Source organism: Carcharodon carcharias, chromosome 12, assembly GCF_017639515.1.
Source record: "Carcharodon carcharias isolate sCarCar2 chromosome 12, sCarCar2.pri, whole genome shotgun sequence".
NCBI lineage: Eukaryota > Metazoa > Chordata > Chondrichthyes > Lamniformes > Lamnidae > Carcharodon > Carcharodon carcharias.
The window spans coordinates 76,300,384-76,322,617 of NC_054478.1; the positions used below are offsets into that span (position 1 = coordinate 76,300,384).

General features: G+C 39.7%; 1 protein-coding gene across 7 annotated transcripts in view; it reads left to right on the forward strand.

Annotated features, from left to right (window-relative positions):
• tlk1a (tousled-like kinase 1a) overlaps positions 1–22,234 on the forward strand; it is a 192,625-nt gene that overhangs the window by 112,203 nt on the left and 58,188 nt on the right. For 6 of the 7 annotated variants that reach the window (XR_005944582.1, XM_041200926.1, XM_041200927.1 and 3 more), the window contains exons 6-14: positions 315–358; positions 698–790; positions 6,810–6,905; positions 7,613–7,705; positions 11,710–11,820; positions 13,077–13,213; positions 13,516–13,704; positions 15,362–15,428; positions 21,165–21,262. Coding sequence is in view for 6 of the 7 variants with exons in the window: in XM_041200926.1 (XP_041056860.1) it covers positions 315–358; positions 698–790; positions 6,810–6,905; positions 7,613–7,705; positions 11,710–11,820; positions 13,077–13,213; positions 13,516–13,704; positions 15,362–15,428; positions 21,165–21,262 (928 nt within the window). In the remaining variant the exon portion in view is untranslated. The remainder of the gene's footprint in view (positions 1–314; positions 359–697; positions 791–6,809; positions 6,906–7,612; positions 7,706–11,709; positions 11,821–13,076; positions 13,214–13,515; positions 13,705–15,361; positions 15,429–21,164; positions 21,263–22,234) is intronic. The other variant, XM_041200929.1, reaches the window with a different exon arrangement.

The following is a 22,234-nucleotide window of genomic DNA, read 5'->3' on the forward strand; positions in this document are numbered from 1 at the left end:
ACATTATTATTGCAGGTGTGTGTACGCTGATGCTATCTAACTTCAGGTTAACATAACTGCTTCAATTATTAATTAATAAGTGTGCTGTAGTGTCTTTTAAAAATTTTTTTGTGTATGGGGAATATGTGCCTTGCAAACAAAGAATGTGTTCCTGCAAAATTCAATAATTTATAAAGGGTTGAGTAAATGTCTGTTCACAATTCATTCAAGATAATTTGAAAAAGTAATACTTCAGTTGGCAGTATTTATATATATATATATATACAGTTGTATATTATCAGATAATCTGTTTTTTATTTTTATTTTTTGTTCAGGTAAAGCTGGTGGAAGAGGACATAAGATTAGTGACTATTTTGATGTAAGCATTGTATAGATTATTTTAAATCATAGAATATACCAAAATTTGCAATTTTGATTTTCCCTAAAACTTAAGAATTCAAATTCCAAAACTTGGTGCATATTTGTCCCTCAGGAACAATTGTAATAAATTTGATTTGTTGACATACCATTTTTGTTTTCCTATGCTGATGATTTCCCATGCCATGCATTATTAGGAACCTGTTAATTACAACAGCATTGTTGCTTTTTAAAGCTGGAATAATTTGTTGATGATACTATTTTTAATAGAAACCATTTAGCTTTCTGAATGTTTAAAGAATACAGTGTTTATATGTTGGATTTTCTTCAAATTTTCCAGTACACAGGCGGTAATGGTACCAGTCCAGTGAGAGGTGTACCACCTTCAATTCGATCCCCTCAGAATTCCTTTTCTCATTCTGCTACTTCTTCTGTAAGTTTGAATCTTCCTCATAAATAAGCCTTGACTTCGTGAAAGTGACATGTATAAAATGTTGTGGATTTGCTCTTGGCAAAGCAAAATATTACTTTGATTCTTGGTGAGTTTTAGATATGACCTGGTTATCTGGAAGAGAACTTTCATTAAAAAGGGGAAGGGGAAAAAATTGAAAGCAGATAAATAATTTCTGCCTACCTTTTTGTTTAAGAGCACTAGGGGCCAAGGACCAGGTGTTTCCTTAGCTTTACTAAAAGAATTGTATGATGGTATTAATTGTCAGAAAAATGTAGAGGGGGTGGATTTTGACTTGAGTAATATGTTGTCTGAATTATTTAGGCATGGGAAAAATAATAGAACATGCACATTTAAAAATTCTTGCATTTTTTACTAAATGTTTAACCAATTAAATTATTGATAGGAAATGCTTCACAATTACTCATACACAGCACAAGTCATAATTTAAGACACATTTGCAATTAGAATGACTATTCAGTTTCTCCCAGTTGCTTGAAACAAATTTAAGATGATTGCCACCTTGTAATGTGAGTTATCCCATCTGGTTTTTGATGCAACCATATGGATATTTGCACTACTTGCTCTGAGCACTGAAAGTGTCTTGTATTCTGTACCTATTCATTCCACTGAAGGCAATGGATTATATTTACATAACACATTAAGATACAAAAAGTCCCACAGCACTTCATGGATGCTGAAGCTTTGCAGATTTGAGAGGTGCCTGAAGGTTTGATCAGTGGTGAGAGACTTATGACAGTAAAAAGAGTAGAGAGTTGGATAGGTTTAGGGAGGGCGTTCTGGATAGCGGGACTGAGGTAGGAGGGGTGCGGAGAAAGCGAGAGAGTCAGAAGACTGGGTTGCAGGATGGGATGCAAGGCTGGAGAAGGTCGCAGAAAAAGGGGAGCTGAGACCATGGAGGGATTTGCAGATAAGGGTGAAGATTTTAAGTTCAGTGTATTGGGGGAACAGAGACCTAATATAGGTCACTAAGCATAGGAGTGATGGGCAGGTAAGATGGTGCTGGCAGTAGATGTTTAGACAAGTTGGAAGCTGTGGAAGTTAAAGCCAGCAAAGTAGAATGTTCGTTTAAAAAAAAGTTTACAAGTGACTAAATCATGGGTAAGGTTCTCAATGTAATGCAGGTGAGCTAGGGTCAGAGGCTGCACAGTGTTGCAGAAGCAAAGAGATGTGGATGTTACTGGAAGTGGGTAAAAGCTAAGAGATGGTCTTGTCAGTGACTAGTTCAGCGTGATTAAGCAGCCATTAAGGGAGATGGAGTCCATGGGGAGGCAGCATTATTCAGTTGCGAAGAAATTCTAGCTTATTCATGACATAATGACAAACGTGCAACTTGACAAAGGTTCTTACTGGGTTGTTGGAAATGGTGCGGTAAAGCAGATTGTCACTTGCATTTGTGGAAGTTGATTGATACCGACCAGCAACCACAAATGAATGTTTAAGTACGGAAGGGAAAATGGCCATTAATGGACCTGTCGGGGTGTACACAGAGAACCCATTTCTCTTGATGCGGAGTTGGGATGGGTGGTTGTGGAACCACACAATCAGCAGAGGATTATATTGTCAAAAATTGTACTTTTGAGATGCAAAGGGATGATGTTTCATGGCCACAGAAGATATCTGACTTTGACCAGGGCAGTTTGGGTGCCATAAGCACAGAAAAATTAGGCTGGAGAGATTCAAACATAAAATTATGGGAGAAGTGGGCATGGAACTGGGAAGTTACAGCATGATCAGAGACCTTGGACAATTATGGATTTGATGACAGGGTGGTCTTTTTAACCCATTTGGTTCACTAATGGCCTTTAGGGAATCTGTCATCCTTACCTGGTCTGGCCTACATGTGTGACTCCAGATCCACAGCAATGTGGTTGACTCTTAACTGCCCTCTGAACTGGCCTAGCAAGCCACTTAGTTGTATCAAACCGCTAAAAATTCTAAAAGGAATGCGAACGAACAAATCACCTAGCATTGACTTAGGCACCAGAAACAACAATGGCAAACTCAGACCTGTGAACCCTGCTAAGTCCTCCTCCTAACATCTGGAGGCTAGTGCCAATCTGACATAGTCATATTCACAGAAACCTACCTAACAGACAATGTCCCAGACATAACCATCGCTGTCCCTGGGTATGTCCTGTCCTACCAGCAGGACAGATTGAGCAGAGGTGCCGGCACAGTGGTATACAGTCTGGAGGGAGTTGCCCTGGGAGTCCTCATAATTGACTCGCACCCCTTGAAGTTTCATGGCATCAGGTCAGTCATGGGCAAGGAAACCTCCTGCTGATTACCACATGCAATCCCCCGCCTCAGCTGATGAATCAGTACTCCTCCATGATGAACACATTTGGAGGAAGCACCGAGGGTGGCAAAGGTGCAGAATGTACTCTAGGTGGGGGACTTCAATGTCCATCACCAAGAGTGGCTCGTTAGCACAACTACAGACCAAGCTGGCCGAGTCCTAAAGGACATAGCTGCTAGACTGGGTCTGCGGGAGATGGTGAGGGATCCAACAAGAGGGAAAATCATACTTGACCTCATCCTCCCCAACCTGCCTGCCGCAGATGCAACTGTGACCACCTCACAGTTCTTGTGGTGACAAAGCCCTGTCTTCACATTGAGGATTCCCTCCGTTGTGTTATGTGGCACTACCACTATGCTAAATGAGATAGATTTCAAACAGATCTAGCAACTCAACTTTGCAACCATGAGGCGCTGTGGGCCATCAGTAGCAACAGAATGATACTCTACCACAATCTGTAACATTGTGGCTTGGCATGTCCCCCACTCCACCATTACCACCAAGCCAGGGGATCAATCCTGGTTCAAAGAAGCGCATGAGGGCATGCCAGGAGAAGCAGTAGACATACCTAAAAATGAGGTGTCAACCTGGTGAAGCTACAAGTCAGCAGCAGCATAGGCAGCAAGTGATTGACAAAGTTAAGCGATCTCACAACCAACAGATCAGAACTAAGCTTTGCAGCCCTGTCACATCCAGTCGTGAATAGTGGTGGACAATTAAACAACTCACTGAATGAGGAGGCTATACAAATAACCCCATCCTCAATGATCAGGGAGACCGCATCAGTGCAAAAGATAAGGCAGAAGCATTTGCAACAATCTTCAGCCAGAAATGCTGAGTGGATTATCTATTTGGCCCCCTTCGGAGCTCCACCATCACAGATGCCAATCTACAGCCAATTCGATTCACTCCATGTGATATCTAGAAACTGCAGAAGGTGCTGGACCATGACAATATTCTGGCAATAGTAATGAAGACTTGTGCTCTAGAACTTGCTGCTTCCCTAGCCAAGCTGTTCCAGTACAGCTACAACACTGGCATCTAATGTGGAAAATTACCCAAGTATGACCTGTACGCAAAAAAAAAGAGCAGGATAGACTCAACCCGGCCAATTATCGCCCCATCAGTCTACACTCAGCCATCAGGAAAGTGAAGGGAAGGGATCATCAACAGTGCTATCGAACGGCACTTGCTCAGCAATAACCTGATCACTGACATTAAGCTTGGGTTCCGCCAGGGTACTCAGCTCCTGACCTCATTACAGGCTTGGTTCAAACATGGATGAAAGAGCTGAACTCCAGAGGTTAGTTGTGAGTGACTGCCCTTAACATCAAGGCAGCATTTGACTGAGTATGGCATCAAGGAGCCCCAGCAAAACTGAAGTCATTGTGAATCGGGGGAAAACTCTCCGCTGGTTGGAGGCATACTTAGCACAAAAGAAGATAGCTGTAGTCGTTGGAGGTCAATTATCTCAATTTCAGGGCATCACTGCAGGAGTTCCTCAGAGTAGTGTCCTCGGCCCAACCACCTTCAGCTGCTTCATTAATGATCTTTCTTATATCATAAGGTCAGAAATGGGGATGTTCACTTCACTGATGATCGCACAATGTTCAGCACTGTTCACAACTCTTCAAATACTGAAGCAATCCATGTCCAAATGAAGCAAGACCTGGACAATATCCAGGCTTGGGCTGACAAGTGGCAAGTAACACTTGCGCTGCACAAGTGCCAGGCAATGACCATCTCCAACAAGAGAGAATCCAACCATCGCCCCTTGATGCTCAATGGCATCACCATCACCGAATCCCCCACTATCAACATTCTGGGGGTTACCATTGATCAGAAACTGAACTGGACTAGCCATATAAATACTGTGGCTACAAGAGCAGGTCAGAGGCTAGGAATCCTGGGAGTAACTCACCACCTGACTCCCCAAAGCCTGCCCACCATCCACAAGGCACAAGTCAGGAGTGTGATGGAATACTCTCCACTTGCCTGGATGAGCGCAGCTCCAACAACATGCAAGAAGCTTGACACCATCCAGGATAGAGTAGCCTACTTGATTGGCACACCATCCACAAACATTCACTCCCTCCACCACGGAAGCACATTAACAGCAGTGTGTACCATCTACAAGGTGCACTGCAGAAACTCTCACCAAGCCTGCTTAGACTGTATCTTCCAAACTCATGGCTACTATCATCTAGAAGGACAAGGGCAGCAGGCACATGTGAACACCACCATCTGGAAGTTTCCCTTTAAGCCACTCACCGCCCTGACTTGGAAATATGTCACCGTTCCTTCACTGTTGCTGAGTCAAAATCCTGGAGCTTCCTCCCTAACAGCACTGCGGGTGTACCTGCACTATATGGACTGCAGCATTTCAAGAAAGCAGCTCACCACCACTTCCTGAAGGTCAATTAGGAAAAGGCAATAAATGCTGGCCTAGCCAGTGACACAGACATTCCATGATCAAATATTTTTAAAATTCTGTTCTGCATGAAGTCATTGAAGACAACAACAAGGAGCAATATTGAGCAGAAGAACATTAGACAGCAGATGAAAGATTAGAGCAGATTGAGCAGCAAGGCTATTAGAAGCCCTGTAGAGAGAATGTCTGGCAAAGTAGTGAGACTTGAAAGCAGAATAGAACATTGGAGTTTGGGGGCAGCTGTACCAGTGGTGAAGGAAGCCAACAGATGTGAACAGAGATTGGTTGAAGGGAGAAGTAGAATGAGATGGGTCAGCATCCTAAGTGCAAGCAGGTTCAAATGAGCAAACAGAGCAGCAGTTCACATAAAGGACCCTGTGGAGTAGTCACAGTCAAAGATCAATTCCAAATTCAGCAGCCAACATGCTTTCAAATCACAGAGGTGTATATTCCTTTGGAATAATTGTGACCAGAGTCACCAGATGCAGGTAAGAATTGGTCAGTGAGATTAGAGGGCAGTGGGCTGACTGAAACTTAGCAACTAGAGTTTCTATGTAAAACTTACTTGGACAGAGGGAGACAGAGAAGGACTGGCCTGCCAGTAGATGGTGCTCCAAAGGAGAGGATCATCTAATAATGCTATCTTCCTCTCAAACAGCTGCCCTTTTCAAGATGGGCTTTCAAAGAACATTAGTGAATTTTATTCAGTGATGAGGCACTGGCAACCCTTTGAAATACAAACAAATGTGAAAATCAGAACAAAACCGTTAACCAATTAATCCTTTACTGGATATGGTGGATACTGTAATTTAAAAGTAAATTAGTCCAGATTTCCCTGCTTAAGATACTGAATATATTTAAGAAGGAAATAGATTGCCAGACTCTAAAGGCATCAATGAGTATGGTGTTGAGTTAGAGGATCAGCCATGATCATATTGAATGGCAGAGCAGGCTCGAAGGGCTGAATGACTTACTCCTGCTTCTATTTTCTGTTTCTAAAAAGATCTGCAATTTGTCTTACGTCGACACATTCAACAACTCATTGGTAGTATTCATGTATTTTTTTAAAATGTTTAACAAGGTAGCCAAAATACTTTTTGTCAACTTCATTTCGCTTTCAGCACTATTCCTTAGTCATTTTTTCACATGTCTTCACTTTTTAAGAACTTGGGGCAATTTCCTGGCCCTTTGCCTTGGGTAGTATACTGATAATTGCAATGCTGTAAAATATAATCTTTTTGTTTTAGGTTCGGCAGAATAGTCCATCCCCTACTGCATTAGCTTTTGCGGACCTTTCTGCTTTACAGCCAAAACTAATTTCTGTCTCCTGCAAGACAACTCAGGTAAATGCTAATTGGACTGCATTGTCTGAATTGGGTTGGAACAGGAAGTGCAGTTTGCTTCTTGTAGGTGAGGTGAAGCAGGATTTCATTTGCTACCTACTTCGCTCAAACTGGAAGTTTGTGTTCCGATTTTCACCTGCCACAAGTTTTGATGCTGCTGCTTCCTCAGTTTTTTGTGGAGATTGTGATTATTTCATCAGCCTTCATCAGCTGGGGAGTGGCATGGTGTGTGTGTATGTGTGGGGAGGAGGTGGAATTGTATCCTTTGGAATTTCATGGCATTCGTGATGTCTCTTCTAATGGGCCTCCAACATCTGATCGTTTTCAATATTATGCTTCCTCTTCAGATGTTTTTCTCAGTACTGCGTTTACCTTAAAGCTTCCATGAGTCCTTCAATTGATTTTTAAATTAAAAGGCTGCTTGCATGATTTCTGTCTTGCTGCCTTTTCTGTTTGAGTACTTACCATTTACCATTTATGCTGTACAACAATTTATCATGTAATGTTAATGTTAAGTTTACAGTGCCACCTACGGATGTATTACCGTTTGAAATTCTGAGACAGACATTTTTAATATACTATAGATTAGTTGCAATTTACAGATTAAATGTGCAAACCTCAAGTGCAGGATTAAAATATGTTTTCTTGCAATGTATGCAGTTTTGGCATATCCTGATTGTAATAATTAATGCCTTATTTTTATGAAGACTGAACTCACTATGGGAAAATTGGCTGCACTTGAAAGCAACAAGAATCTGGACCTTGAGAAGAAAGAAGGCAGAATAGATGACTTGCTGAGAGTAAGTAATTCTGTTAACACTTTGATCAACTGATTACACTCCAGGGTAACATGCAAAAGCAGGCTTTCTGAGCATATATTATTCAGATAATCAAATGAAAATCTATAAACTGGGCAAGTTAACTGCTGGCAAAGGAAATGTGAATCTAAATCTAGCAGCACAAGATATAGGAAAGTTATACCTTGCAATGATACTTGGAATGCTATTTACATATACAATGAGCTTGATTTCTGAAATCTTCCCAGGCCAACATTGCTACAACATCCAGTAATATTGATAACCTATAATATACTTTTCCTCACATTTGAGGGATATAAGACAGGTGTTAACAATTTTCTAGTAAAATAAGTTGCAGGTTGCCAAATGACTGGGATTAATTTCAAGACAAAAAAAAAACTAGTTGCAATTTAAGTAAATCATATATTCAGCATTATAGTTTGAATTATGTTACATAACCTTACAAATTAAATTTGTTTTTTAATATTTTGAACCTTGTGTTCTTGTCCTACTCAGGAACTTTACTATTGAGTAATTTTCCCCTTGTAACTTTTCTATACTATTATATACGCCTATTAGCAGCTCAGATGCATTTGCTGAAAAGCAAATCAGTCTTTCCTCATAACTCTAATTTCTGATACCAAAGATTATTCTGGCTATTCTATACACTGCCTCTGATGCTTGAATGACCCCTTGGTCAGAATTGGAAATCATACTTAAGTTGTTGCCTTCAGAGCACTAGGTAGTTTGACCCTGGCTGCCTTTGACTTGGGTTCCACTTGTTCTGGCTGAATAGTTCAAATGTTTTTTATAATGCAGTGGTTGGAAATGTTGATTGTCTAGTCCAGGCTTGGCCAACCTTTATGCGTGGGGGGGGCCACATTTCAATTTTTCTATCACTCAACGGGCTGATAATCAGATTTTCAGTAGGATAAGGTTTCACACAACATTAAACATGAATTTTAAAAAAGCAATAAATTGATAATTTCAAGAAAGACAGACTGCGCCCCAAATCCACGGGCGAAGGGGTGGGGCCCGAGCCTGAGCTAAGGAGTTGGTTTATCGAGCACTGACCTTGCAATTGCCTCAGGTGGCACACACTGTGCCGGCCTAGGTGGAAGTTGTACGAAAACAGGGTTGGAAGCAGATTCTCTTTCAGTCTGAGTTTTCTTCCTCTCCTAGATGCTTTGTGAATAGGTTTTTGGGGAGGGAGCAGGAGGACTTGCTCGTGTGCACATGAGCGCATAGACTCACTTGTGCGTATGCTGATTCACTTGTGCGTGTGGGCCACAGATTCCCTTGCTCAGGTGAGAGTGTCCCAGTGCCCCTCCTGCACGTTCTTTGGCGTACTTGCGTGAGCTGGTTCCTATTCTGCTTCATGCTGCCAAATGACATTTGTTCTGTCACTTTTCACTTGCTTCCTGTTGTTACTGACTCCGTTTATCTCTTTGCTTTTATTCTGGATCTATTGGTGTACACTGTTAATCCACTGTGGCTATTACTCGCCTCTGGATCAACGTGCCTTGATTCTCACATCTCTTTGGCCCTCCAGCTTGCATGGAAATACCATCCATTAATGCACTGTCCTTTAGAGAGCACCTGGACACACAGATCTAGAGATCATTGGCATGGATTTCCATGTTTTCAATGTCAGGGATCTCCTGGGTCCAACAACAGAGATGCCATCAAGCAGCCAATCACATTGAAATATTCGCACAGACAACAAACCAGGAAGTCAAAACCACTGAATCCCTACAGTTTTATTTTTAATTATGCAAATGATGAAATAAATTGTGCATACACATGGGATTAAAGTAGAAACTAAAATATAACCCTGAAAAAAATAAATTTGTGGAATCTTTCTCACAATGGAGAAATTTTACATTCCACAAATATCCGGTGGATTGGCCCCCCACCCACCCACTCTGGAGCTGCTGGCCAGTCGAATTTGCAGACAGCGGTGAGAGTGCATTAGTGACGGCTACTGGGACTTCAAAAAGATGACAGAGAAGGTCCAAGTTTCCCTGAAGCCAGTGAGTCTGGGATCTTGGCCAGAGAGGGTTTCAGCTGGTCAGGTAGGGGGATGGGCAGGTTGGGTTTCAGGCTGGTGGGGTGGAGGATGGTTAGGGAGAAGGGGGAATTTGACCTTAGTGTGGGCTGCCCCTGGATCTGCAAAGAGCAACTCCCAATGATCAACTCCTCCCCACCCTTTGGAGATTGCCTATAAAAAATTAGGCTGCCCACTTCCACCTGGCAGCCCACACCAAATATTTTCTGGCATGGGCAACAAATTATCCAGGTCTATTGGCTTGGTAACAAGCCTAATTGACCCTTGACTACCTATTTGAATATGACGGGTGGGCTGCCCATTTCAGCACCCGCCCAGCCCCTGTATTATGGGGGGTGAGTCCAGCCGGAAACACACCTTGGGGGATGGGACGTAAAATGCAGCCAATGGAATTACACTTTCAGGGCCATTGAGGCAGTTTAGTGGTCACTCTGAACTTAGTACACTGCTAAAACCCCAGGTCTCGCTCATTCAACAAGGTGCAATTTTCTCAAGAGTTGTTACAGAAAGATTAATAGCATAACTGGGAAGCTCTCATTAGTTCAATGATTTCTAATTGATTGCGTTCACAACCGCGCACCCTCTGGAAAAAGTGCAGAATCACTGACAGCAACTTCTGGATTTCTATGTTATTCTGCACATGCATGGACTTCAGAAGTTGCTGTCAGTTTCAGAGGAGTAATGATGGCAAACACTGACAGTTTTGTTGTCATTAAGATTTTGGCCTAGATTTTGCAGTAGTTAAGTGCAATGTCAATGTAAGTTGTATTTATTTACAGCAGGAGGGGCTCTGGGGGATATAGTTTATTGCTTCCACCATTTCAGAATAGCTTCCTTGTAAGATGAGTGGCTGCTCTCGTTCCTTTTGACAGTTTTAAAATCCACTTTCCTGTCATGCCCTTGATGTGCACCGACTTGTAATGCAGTGTTTTTTTATGCAACTATTTATTAAAGGCAAGTCGAGGTGTACTGTATCAAATGGTTTCTCTTCCCTCTCAGAAAGAAACACTGTAATCATTTGACCTCTGATATAAAAAAAACTTACAAGAGACTTTGCATTTGGTTTCATGTATATAAGATTGTAACAGCATAAACAAACACATCCAACTTGCATCCTGTATGACCTGTATTGTTGAGTATTCCCACCATTAGTATTGTTCTCCTTTCCTTTATTTACATCATTCCTAAATTAATTAGAACCAAATCTTTGTAGTTGTACATTCTTATAATATTCGTACTTTGTAAATTCAATTGCGTTTTATAATTTGATTCTTTTCTGAGGTTCTTATTTTGGAAAGCAGAATATGGGCATCAGTTCCTGCTCACTAGTCAGGTGCCTTCACTGCCTGTTCTGAAAGTGCTAATTTGTTGGCTGAAGAGCAGTTTAAGAAGTCCGGTAGTTTTGAAAGGCGCTGTAGAAAGTCAAGTGTCTTTTTCTAAGGAGCAATAACTTTCTCCAGGTTTAGATAACCGGAGAAGGGCAAAACATAGGTGCTTAATATGCAGCTAATTAAAATTTAACTGCCCTTCAGGGACGAAACATCATTGCAGATTATAATATCAAAAACCTGCATGATACGAAATCATTCCCAATAATCTTCCACCAAATTTAATGCTATGTGAAAATATAATTGAGCAATATGAAATGGAAGATGGATTGTTATGCTATGTGTTGGAGCAATAAAATGCTTTTTTCAATCAATTTATTTGTTGAAAGGATATAATTGTATTTGGCTAATACAAAATGTTTTTAAAGTTTAGGATGTTCAATAATTGCTAATTCCTTGCCTCTAAGTTTTCTTGAATTTGTAATCTGCTGTTTATATATAAATTATAGGCTTGTGAATCTGGCCATAAAAATATACACACTTCACAATATATTGTCCTTACCTTGGTGTAATTTTTGTAATTTTAATAACATTATTTGGAATTTTAACAGGCTAACTGTGATCTAAGGAGACAAATAGATGAACAGCAAAAACTGCTTGAAAAGTACAAAGAACGGTTAAACAAGTGTATGACAATGAGCAAAAAATTATTGATTGAAAAGGTAAGGTTATAAGTAGAATCATAGCTTTACACAGTATGCTGTAAGAGCATAGGGATAGGAGGAAGTCATTTAGCTCCTCAAGCTTGTTCCATTATTCAGTTTTGGGGTGGGTGTTCTAAATTTCTACTATGCTCTGCGAAGAAGTGCTCCTGACCTCACCCTTGAACTGCCTTGCTTTTGTTTCAAGGTTAAGCCCTCTCGCTCTAAACTCTTCCACCAGAAAAAATAGTTTATTTTATGTGCTCTATCAAATCTTTTTTTCATCTGAAACATTTCAATTAGATATCTGCTTAATCTTCTATGCACCAGGGAGCCTAGGCTATTCACCCTGTCCTCATAATCTAACCCTTTTTCGTTCCCATGTCATCTGGTGAATCTGAGCTGCACCCCTCCAAGGCTAATGTATCCTTCCTGAGATGTTGTGTCCAAATCTGAATGCAGCCTAATCAGAGCTTTATACAAATGAAGCATAACTCCCACCCTTTGGTTAAGATAAGGGTTAACATTCTATAGATCTTTTTACTTTTTTTTAAACCTCCCCACCAGCCTTTTGTTATTTTGACATGCGGGCCCCTAAATCCCCCTATTCCTCCACACCATTTACAAAATATTCTGATGACTGGCCTCACAATTTCCCACACTCCATTTGGAACAGTTTTTCCAAAGTTGTACAAGAACATTTTTATTTATACAATAAAAACAAAGGTTTTACAACTATGAGCAAACCTTTACTGCAGTTGTGAAGTACCCTTTTTTACGCTTTTTGACTTTTGAATTTTCCTTGTGTTGATCTAAACTGTGTAAAACTTCCTTCCCTCCCCCTTCCCAAGTTGTCTCAGTGAAATACACTACTCCCATCTCTCTCGGTGTACAGTTTCTGTATGTGTGTTTCTGTTCTTGGATATGAGTATTTCTCGTGTATCTGACATTTCCTTCACTAAACTTGATAGAGATACCTTGATTTACCTCATTGCTAAAATAGTGACAGATGTAAAATGGTATCTTGTTTTCTAAGTAATCCCACAGTGGAGTGCTGGCCTTGATACTGCATCATATTGAGCATTTGTTCTGTTTATAGTAAATCTACAAATATTATTTTGATGCATTGATATTGAATAGTATTTTTAACTCTGTTATGTTATTAGAGGCCATCTTTGCAAGAAGCACCAAATGAAAAAGCAATAAAATAAATATATTTAAATTACAATTTACTGAAAATAGAATGGTAAACTATTAAAGCAATTCTTGCGGTTTAGAGTAAGCAAGAGAAGCAATCTAGCAGAGAGAAGAGCATGCAGGACAGGCTACGACTGGGGCATTTCACTACAGTGCGACATGGTGCTTCGTTCACTGAGCAATGGACTGATGGCTATGCATTTCAGAATCTTGTAAAGTAAGTATCAATGGTAGTGTCTCTCCCTTTTTTCTTTCCTACAGTCTACCACCTAGTCATATATGGTCTCTCCTTCACCACCCCCAATTATTGCTTGCTCTTTACTTCTCCCGTTCTCTCTTCCTCACACCTGTTTCCAATTCCATTGAAGACCTCCCACTCCTCCAGCTCCATCACCAGGCAGAAAATATTTTAAATATAAAACATGCTCTGGCTCACCATGAATGAGCAGCATCAGAGAGATTCACTTTTATTCCTAAAATGTGCTCACAGATTATCTTAATGTCTGCTTTTGAATATAGACAACAGGAATGGATAAATCAACAGAGGGAAGAAATAGAAAGACAAAGGAAGTTGCTGGCAAAGAGAAAGCCTCCTCCAACTCAAAATCTGCAGACTCCAGCAGCAAATTCTGAACTAAAACAGCGCAAAACAAAGGCAGTCAATGGTGCAGAAAATGATCCTTTTGTTAGGCCAAACCTTCCACAGTTGTAAGTTACTTTTATCTTATTGTGAAATGTCTTATTACATTATACAGACTGTAGGAAATGAGTCATGCCTGATGAAAAATAAGAAATGCTTTCTCTTAATTTCTTGATGCTAATGGGATTTAGGAAAATTTATGTGCAAGCAGCATACATGTGTCAGCCCTACATGTACTGGTATATTTTACGAACTAAATAGATAATTATTTTTTAAACTCTTAAATATTACAACATAACCTCTGTAGTGAATGACTTTTTGCATTTACATGTCCATTTAATAAACCTGAAGCTTTTAACAGTACGCTATTGTTCACAAGATTTTTACAAACTGATGAAACTTGGTTCCATTGCGCATGCTTGGACATCTGATAAAGCTGGAGTAATCTTAAATGTAGTTTATTTCACCCTGCTGCATATCAACAGTCTCGTTATTATCCTTATTTTAAGAGTCAAACACTCAATGGAACAATGTACACCAATTTAATACCTATTTGGTGACATTTATGCCAAAATTAGCTTGAACGGTATTGCATTGATACAGTAGAGCCCACTTAAGTGAAATGTGCATTCACCAGAAAATATATTTATTAATTTGAAATGGCTGTTTATCTTAAAATAATTGCTTACTGCAGGAAATTCCTGAGCTCTGACAACTCATATGATGAAGTTGCGTGGGGGAGGGGAGAAGGACGCAGTGGGGTTACCTACACCTACCAGATGAGAGTGTACTGCTAGATGAGCTCAGAGTTCAGAATCAAAACTCCGGTCTCTACTTGCAAGGACTGTCTGGAGCATCTTCTTCTGACTCAAGTTAGAATGCTGTCACCAGGGCAAATGCTTGCTCATATTATATTACGTTATTTATACCACTGATATCGATGCCCTTGCCATGTTAAACCAGTGCCACAGTTTGCCCTAATGTTGATTTGTTCTATTCCCAGTGCAATTAAAGCTGAGTTTGGGAGGTTAAGGAAATCAATGAGTTTTCCAGTACACTATCTTATATGCCAGTCGAATAAGATAAATAAAGTAGCAGGAACTTTCATTTCAAATGATTCATTTAATTTGTTGGAATTGGTTAACATTGCAAGACATAAGTAAATGATTTATGTTGAGATATTTCATTCTTTTAAGTTTGTAAGTTATTTACCAGATACTTCAGTGGACCTCACTGCACATTTCTGTCTGTCAATGTTAAAAGCTGAGGTTAAAACCTAGATTAATATAGGTGAAGCAAGCCATGCTCAACATTTTGATATTCTGTGGAAATAATACATGTAAGCTACTTTTTCCAAAAACAGTGCAACTTGCATGTTGAGATACAGCATTTCTGATACTTAATTTACATGCAAACAGGAAGTATTCTATGCTAATCATCATGCTGCATTGTCCTACAAAAATAGAAGATGAAATTATTAGGACTTACGCAGAAGCATTGTTCTGCAGCTATCAGAAATACTGCATATGCACAACTAATAATTCTCAACTCCTTTGAGAATTGACTTAATGCAAAAGGTTTGGAGATGTTAGTATCTTGGTATGACTGGGTTATTTTGGATGTACAATAAACTTGAATTTTAGAATTATACTTCCTGCAGCAGCTTCTAGTCCATTTTGTGATCCAAATGGTAATACTTGGTTTTGATATTCTTGTCTTATGTAGGTTGACAATAGCAGAGTACCATGAACAGGAAGAGATCTTCAAACTTAGATTAGGACATCTTAAGAAGGTACGTTGATTCTGGTGCTAAGTTTTAAGTGGTAGGGTTGGCGGGGATATCACCAGCCATGAGATTACATTTGAAATAGGGAGCTTACAAGAGCTGAAGCTTGAGATCATTTAATATCTACCCAAAAACTATTAATTTTGTACAGCTATCAAAATTATTCTGTCTCCTATTCCTAAAATCAAAGTTTAAGTACTCAGCACAGGTACTGAGGCTGAAGGAAAAAAACTTGCATTTTTAGCGTCACTCATCATGTGAAGATGTTCCAAAGAGCTTTACAGACAACTTAATATTTTAGAAAAGTAGTTACTAGTTACATGGAAGCTGTCCATGTCCAAATGCAGCAAGACCTGGACAATATCCGGGCTTGGGCTGACAAGTGGCAAGTAACATTTGCACCACACAAGTGCCAGGCAATGACCATCTCCAACAAGACACAATGTAAACACAGCCCCATGACATTCAATGACATTACTATCGCTGAATCACCCGCTATCAACATCCTGGGGGTTGCCATTGACGAAAAACTAACTGGACTAGCCATATAAATGCTGTCGCTACAAGAACAGGTCAGAGGCTAGGAATCCTGCAGCAAGTAACTCACCTCCTGATTCCCAAAGTCTGTCCATCATCTACAGGGCAAAGTCAGGAGTGTGACAGAATACTCTCCACTTGCCTGGATGAGTGCAGCTCCATCAACACTCAAGCTCGACACCATCCAGAACAAAGCAGCCCGCTTGATTGATAGCCCATCCACAAACATCCACTCCCTCCACCACTGACGCACAGTGGCAGCAGTGTGTACCATCTACAAGATGCAATGCAGGAACTCACCAAGGCTCTTTAGACAGCACTTTCCAAGCACACGACCACTACCAGCTAGAAGGACAAGGACAGCAGACACATGGGAACACCACGACCTGGAAGTTCCCCCTCCAAGCCACATACAGAATCACAGAATTGTTACGGTGCAGAAGGAGGCCATTCAGCCCATCATGTCTGCACCAGCTGTCTGAGCATTTTAACTTAGTGCCAATCTCCTGCCTTTTCCCTGTAACCATGCACAATGTTTCTATTTAAATAATCATCCAATACTCTCAAATACATCAATCGAACCTGCCTCTACCACACTTCCAGGCAATGCATCCCAAACCCTAACTATTCAGTGTGTGTGTGAGTTTTTTCTCACCTCGCATTTGCTTCCTTTGCAAAACACTTTAAAACTTTGCCCTCTGCTTCTCCATCCGTTTACAAGCAGGAACAGTTTCTCCCTATCTACTCTGTCTAGACCCCTCATGATTTTGAGAACTTCTATCAAGTCTCCTCTTAGCATTTTCCTGTCCAAGGAAAACAGTCCCAACTTCTCCAGCCTTTCCTCATAACTGAAGTGTCTCATTCTCGTACACAATACTCCAGCTGAGGTCTAACCAGTGTCTTATATAAGTTCATCAAAACCTCCCTGCTCTTGTATTCTATGCCCCTATTAATGAAGCCTAGAATACTATATGCTTTAGAAGCAGTCCCCTCTACCTTCCTGCCACTTTTAATGACTTATGTACATATACATCCAGGTCTCTCTGTTCCTGCACACCCTTTAGACTAATATCCTTTATTTTATACTGTCTCTGGATGTTCTTTGTACCAAAGTGCATCACCTCACACTTCTCCACATTGATCTTATCTGCCACCTATCTGTCCTCACAGTTTACAGTTCTCCCAAGTTTATATCAGGAAAAGCAAGGGTCCCAATACCGACCCCTGGGGAACTCCACTACAAACCTTATTCCAGCCCGAAAAATGCCCATATTCTCTGTTTCCTATCCCTCAGCCAATTTTGCATCCACATTGTTACTGTCCCTTTTATTCCATGACCTATAACTTTCCTCACAAATCTGTTGTCTGGCACTGTATCGAACACCTTTTGGAAGTCCATGTACACCACATCAACAGCCTTTCCCTCATCAACCATCTGTTATCTCTTCAAAAAAACTCCAAGTTAGTTAGACACAATTTTCCTTTAACAAATCAGTGCTGACTCTTCTGAATCAATCCACATTTTTCCATGTGACTATTAATTCTATCCTGAATAATTGTTTCTAGAAGGTTCCCCCACCACCAAAATTAAACTGGTCTGTAATAGCTTGGTAGATCTTTACAACTTTTTTTGATCAAGGGCATTGTGTTTACTATTCTCATACCATCCTGACTTGGAAATTTATCGTCGTTCGTTTACTGTCGCTGGGTCAAAATCTTGGAACTCCCATCCCCCCCCACCCCCAACAGCACTGTGGCTGTACCTACATCACATGGACTGCAACAGTTCAAGAAGGCAGCTCACCAGCAATGCCCATATCCCATAAATGAATTTAAAAAAATATTATTATAATGTTGGGAAATAGAACAATTAATTTGTGCTCAGCAAAATCCCACAGGCAGCAATGAGATAATTTGTTTGTGATGTTGGTTGAGGGATAAATATTGGCCAGAACGCTGGAGAGCGTTCCCTATTCTTCTGAATTGTTCCACAGGATCTTGTATGTCCACCTGAGGGGCAGATAGGCATAGGTTCAACGTCTCATCTAAAGACGTGATCACCGGCAGTACAAAGTCCCTCGGTATTGCCCAGGTGTGTTGGCCTGGATTATGGGCTTAATTTCCTGGAATGAGACTTGAACCCACAATCTTCTGGCGAGAGAGGCAAGGGTACTCCCTGCTGAGCCATGGCTGACATTGTTTTCTCATTTGCTAATGGTGTTTTTATCATGGATTACCTAATATTTGAAAGATATTGCAACACATTTTCTGTATGTGAAATAAATGATAATAAAATATCAACACTGGTTTCCTTTAATATCTACGAGAAGACAACATTTTTTTAAAAAGTTTTAACGTTACAATCCCTGTAGAAACCGATAAGTATTAAAAAAAGACATTTGCATTCCCAATGCCTGTTTGGAAGGATCACACAGCAAGATTTCAAGTTATAAGACATTTACTGTAATAAAAAACTATAAGCAACAGGACTAAACACTAATTTTGTAGACAACTCCAAACTACCGAAAAGTTTCCCCATTTAACTTTTAAAACAACCAAAATTCCCCTACCACGGTTATTTTTTTCCCTTAAGTAGGCATTCCATTCTCCCACAACCAGTACAAAGTTATTCTCTGCTCCTGATGTCCTGGCTCCTTTTTCCTTTCCCAGCCAGGCAACTTCTAATCCAAGTCCTGACTTTTGCTGTGTGTGGTGCATGGGAGATTCCTGCTCTCTGACTCAAGCTAGGCGAATCTTGCAGCCTCCTTTAAATCCTCATGAACTTGATCTCTTTAATATGAGCGCAAGCTCCCACAAGTTTCTGCATGGTGAATATTAGGATCAGCATTTTCTCTGCTTCAGGTGTAGGACCAGCTGCCTCTATCTTCTGCTGTCTCAGAGTCTTAGGGCAGAATTTTACGCCGGTGGGATTTTATGTTCCTGCTGAAGTAAATGGACTTTGTCGTTGCCCCTGCTGCGACAGGGCCATAAAATTCTGTTCTTACAGACTGACTAATTTGGGCCTGTGAGGTTCTGAGATATCTTAGGAAACCCTGTAAACTGATGCTACAATGGATTGCTTTGGACTTTTCCCTCCACAAAGCCCATCTCTGTGGCAATGTGAATCACATGGGCCTTGTATCTAGGTAGAAATGGCAATTATCTATCTTCTAGACCCCAAACTCCATTCCAGCTTGAAATTAAATACAGTTTAAAATATATCCCTTCATAAAACCTGACATTCCTAACATCTCTGTGTGACATTTGGCAATTAATCTCTACCCACAGTCAGCACAGATGCTCTCACCATTGTCTACAGGTGTGAATATCTTGCATCTTCCCCTTTATTTTAACCTTTTAACAGCCAACCCACCCAGGCTTCTTGTTGGGCAGAGCAGGTCACATGTTCCCTTTGATTCCTCCATTTTAGCTTGGTGTCCCAAAAACATAATCTTATAAACTTTGTATTTGTAACAATGTTGCCTTACTTGGAATTTGATGTGTGATTTACTGTGTTACATAATACATGGCAACAGATTTTATTTTACTAATTGCCTCCCTTTAGCTTCATGTATAAGACATTTCATAATATGTTTTACAGTTGCATAAATAAATAGCATATTTATTAAATCCAACTCAAAAGCCTAAGCTTTAAACATAACCATATATGAAAATCTAAAAAGGAAGTACAATATTTCTCTTCAGCCTGCTATTGAGTTAGAAAGAGCAGAAGGGCAAAAGCTCGCTTGATCTTGATTTTCAGAACTTGTTTGCTCTTGATTTTGCAAATAATTGCATCAATCCAATAATGTTTTTTTAAAGTATGTTTATTTGATGATATGCTTTCTTGCTGAGGAATTGTTATTTATACTTAGGGCATCCTTTAGATAATCCTATTTGCAGTTTATCACAACTTGAAGTTTATAACTTCTGAGTTAAAGGAATACTCTTGTAATATGTAAACGGCATCCTAACAAACATTATCATATTTATGTCAATGTTTTCACCTCAACCTATGGAAATTAGTTTAATTTAGAAGTAACCATTTAAAATTATTTTTAGCAGTTTTTATGTTATTAGAAGCCTTAATTAATTTATAGAGATGTGAGCCTTTTATAATCATCATGATGCAGAACAGAAAGAAGACATTTGGTCAATCAAGTATTTGGTATATTTTCTCCACATGAGCTATCTGATGTAATCCTAGTTGGCACTCTGCCATTCATTTTAACTTTTTTTTAAATGGCTATGTAATTTCCTTTTTAAAACATTTACAGACTTTGCTTCAGTGGTGGATTGTGGCTGAGAATTCATATTATAAGGCTTTCCTAACTCCCCCTCTAATTCTTTTGTGGTTACCCTAAATATGTTCATGTCTTTCTAGTCAATAAAAGCTGCTTGTTACTATCTACCTTGTATGATATTTCATAATCTTGAAGACATCTGTCCAGTCTTCTCACCTGGAGAACAAAATCTGCACTTGTCAAGCCTTTCATAACTAATCCCTCACCTCTTGAAATATCCTAGTGAGTCGACGCTGCACTGTTTCCATTGCTTTTATGCCTAAAACTGTTCACAGTACACCCAACTACTGCCTAGCTGAAGTGTTATACAAGTTCAACATTGTCACGTTGCTATTGTATTCTTTGCATCTAGATTCAAAACCAAGGATTACATTTCCCATTTTCTGACTATATCTATTTTAATACAACCTTTAATGACTTGCATGCCTGTTTCTCTACTCCATTTAAGATATATGTCCTTTTTCTATATTGACCACCGAAGTTTATTGCCTTATATTTCTCAACTTTTGATCTGTATCTACTAATTAGGTGCCCATCTTTGTAGTAGTCTATACCTTCCTGCAGCTTTTCACAATTTGCCATGTTCCTCAATTTTGTATTGTAAGAAAATTTCAATATAGTTCCATCACTTTCCAAGTCCAGCCCACTAATGTGAGTATCTATATGAATGATGGGGTTTTGGCTCAGATTGGTACCAATCATGCTGGCATTTAGTTTATGATGCTAGTTAATTGTATTGAATTTAAATCCTCAACTGTGCGTGGTACATACCCTGGATGAATTGTGATATGTAACACTCTCAAAGAAAGCTGATTGTAGGTTTTTGTGGATGACTTGAGTAGTTGAATAATGACTGAGTAGTTGAATAATGTTCAAATTTATTTCCCTTTGGAATAAACAGGAGGAAGCTGAAATTCAAGCAGAGCTTGAACGCCTGGAGAGAGTCCGAAATCTGCATATACGTGAACTTAAAAGAATAAATAACGAAGACAGTTCACAGTAGGTTAATGAATGTGAAATAACTTTCTTGTTTTGTGTTTATATTGTACCTTTTACAACCTCAAGAAATTCTAAAGCACTTCAGTCAGTGATGTATTTTTGAAGTGTAGCTGCTGTTGTAACAAAGGAACGTTTGTACAAAGCAGTAAAATAGATGACCAAATGTTTCATGATGTTGGTTGAAGGATAAAAGTTGACACTGGGAAAACTTCCAAGTTCCTCTTCAAATTATAATACATGGATGTCCACCTGAGGGTTGCAGATATTTGATCTGTGTTTTATGTTTCATTTGTAGGATAGCACTTCTGGCAGTGCAGCTTTCCCTTAGTAATAGTCAACCTAGACTATGTGCTCAGGTCACGAAGTAAGACCAGAGCATTCTGACAGAGAACTAAAGCTAACATTTAATTTAGTTACATGTATTTCAAAGGAAAATGCCCCCTGTTTCCCCCTTGTTCTTCTTCTAGCATAATGTTTAATCTCACGAGCACTAAATACTAGTCATTTAAATAGCTTCAAAATATTTAAATTTTAGTAAACTTGAGGGAAAAAAATTCCTGGAATTCTACAATAGGTCTATCAACATCTGTAAAATGAAAACATTTTGGTTGTGGACCCACTTTCAGAACTGGAAGATAAGCAAACTACTTAATGAAACTGAACCAAATAAGAAAAGAGAGGAGGAGAAAGGAAGAAAGATATTTTTTTCTTTTTAAATACTTGAGATGAAAACTGGTGGATGAGTTTCAAGAAAGACTTAAAGGAAAGAAGATTCCAACCAAGAAAAATGTAACTGCAACTGCTTTAAATTAAAATAATAAGTGCTAGAAACACAGCAGGCACAACACAACTCAAAAGTAGGAAAGATAGGCCAGCACAGGTATAGAAATCTTGCCGGAGCATTGCTCTGACTCAAGGTCTATGCATGTAATATCAGCGGTATGTCTGCCATGGGTTTGGGGACATGCTTGG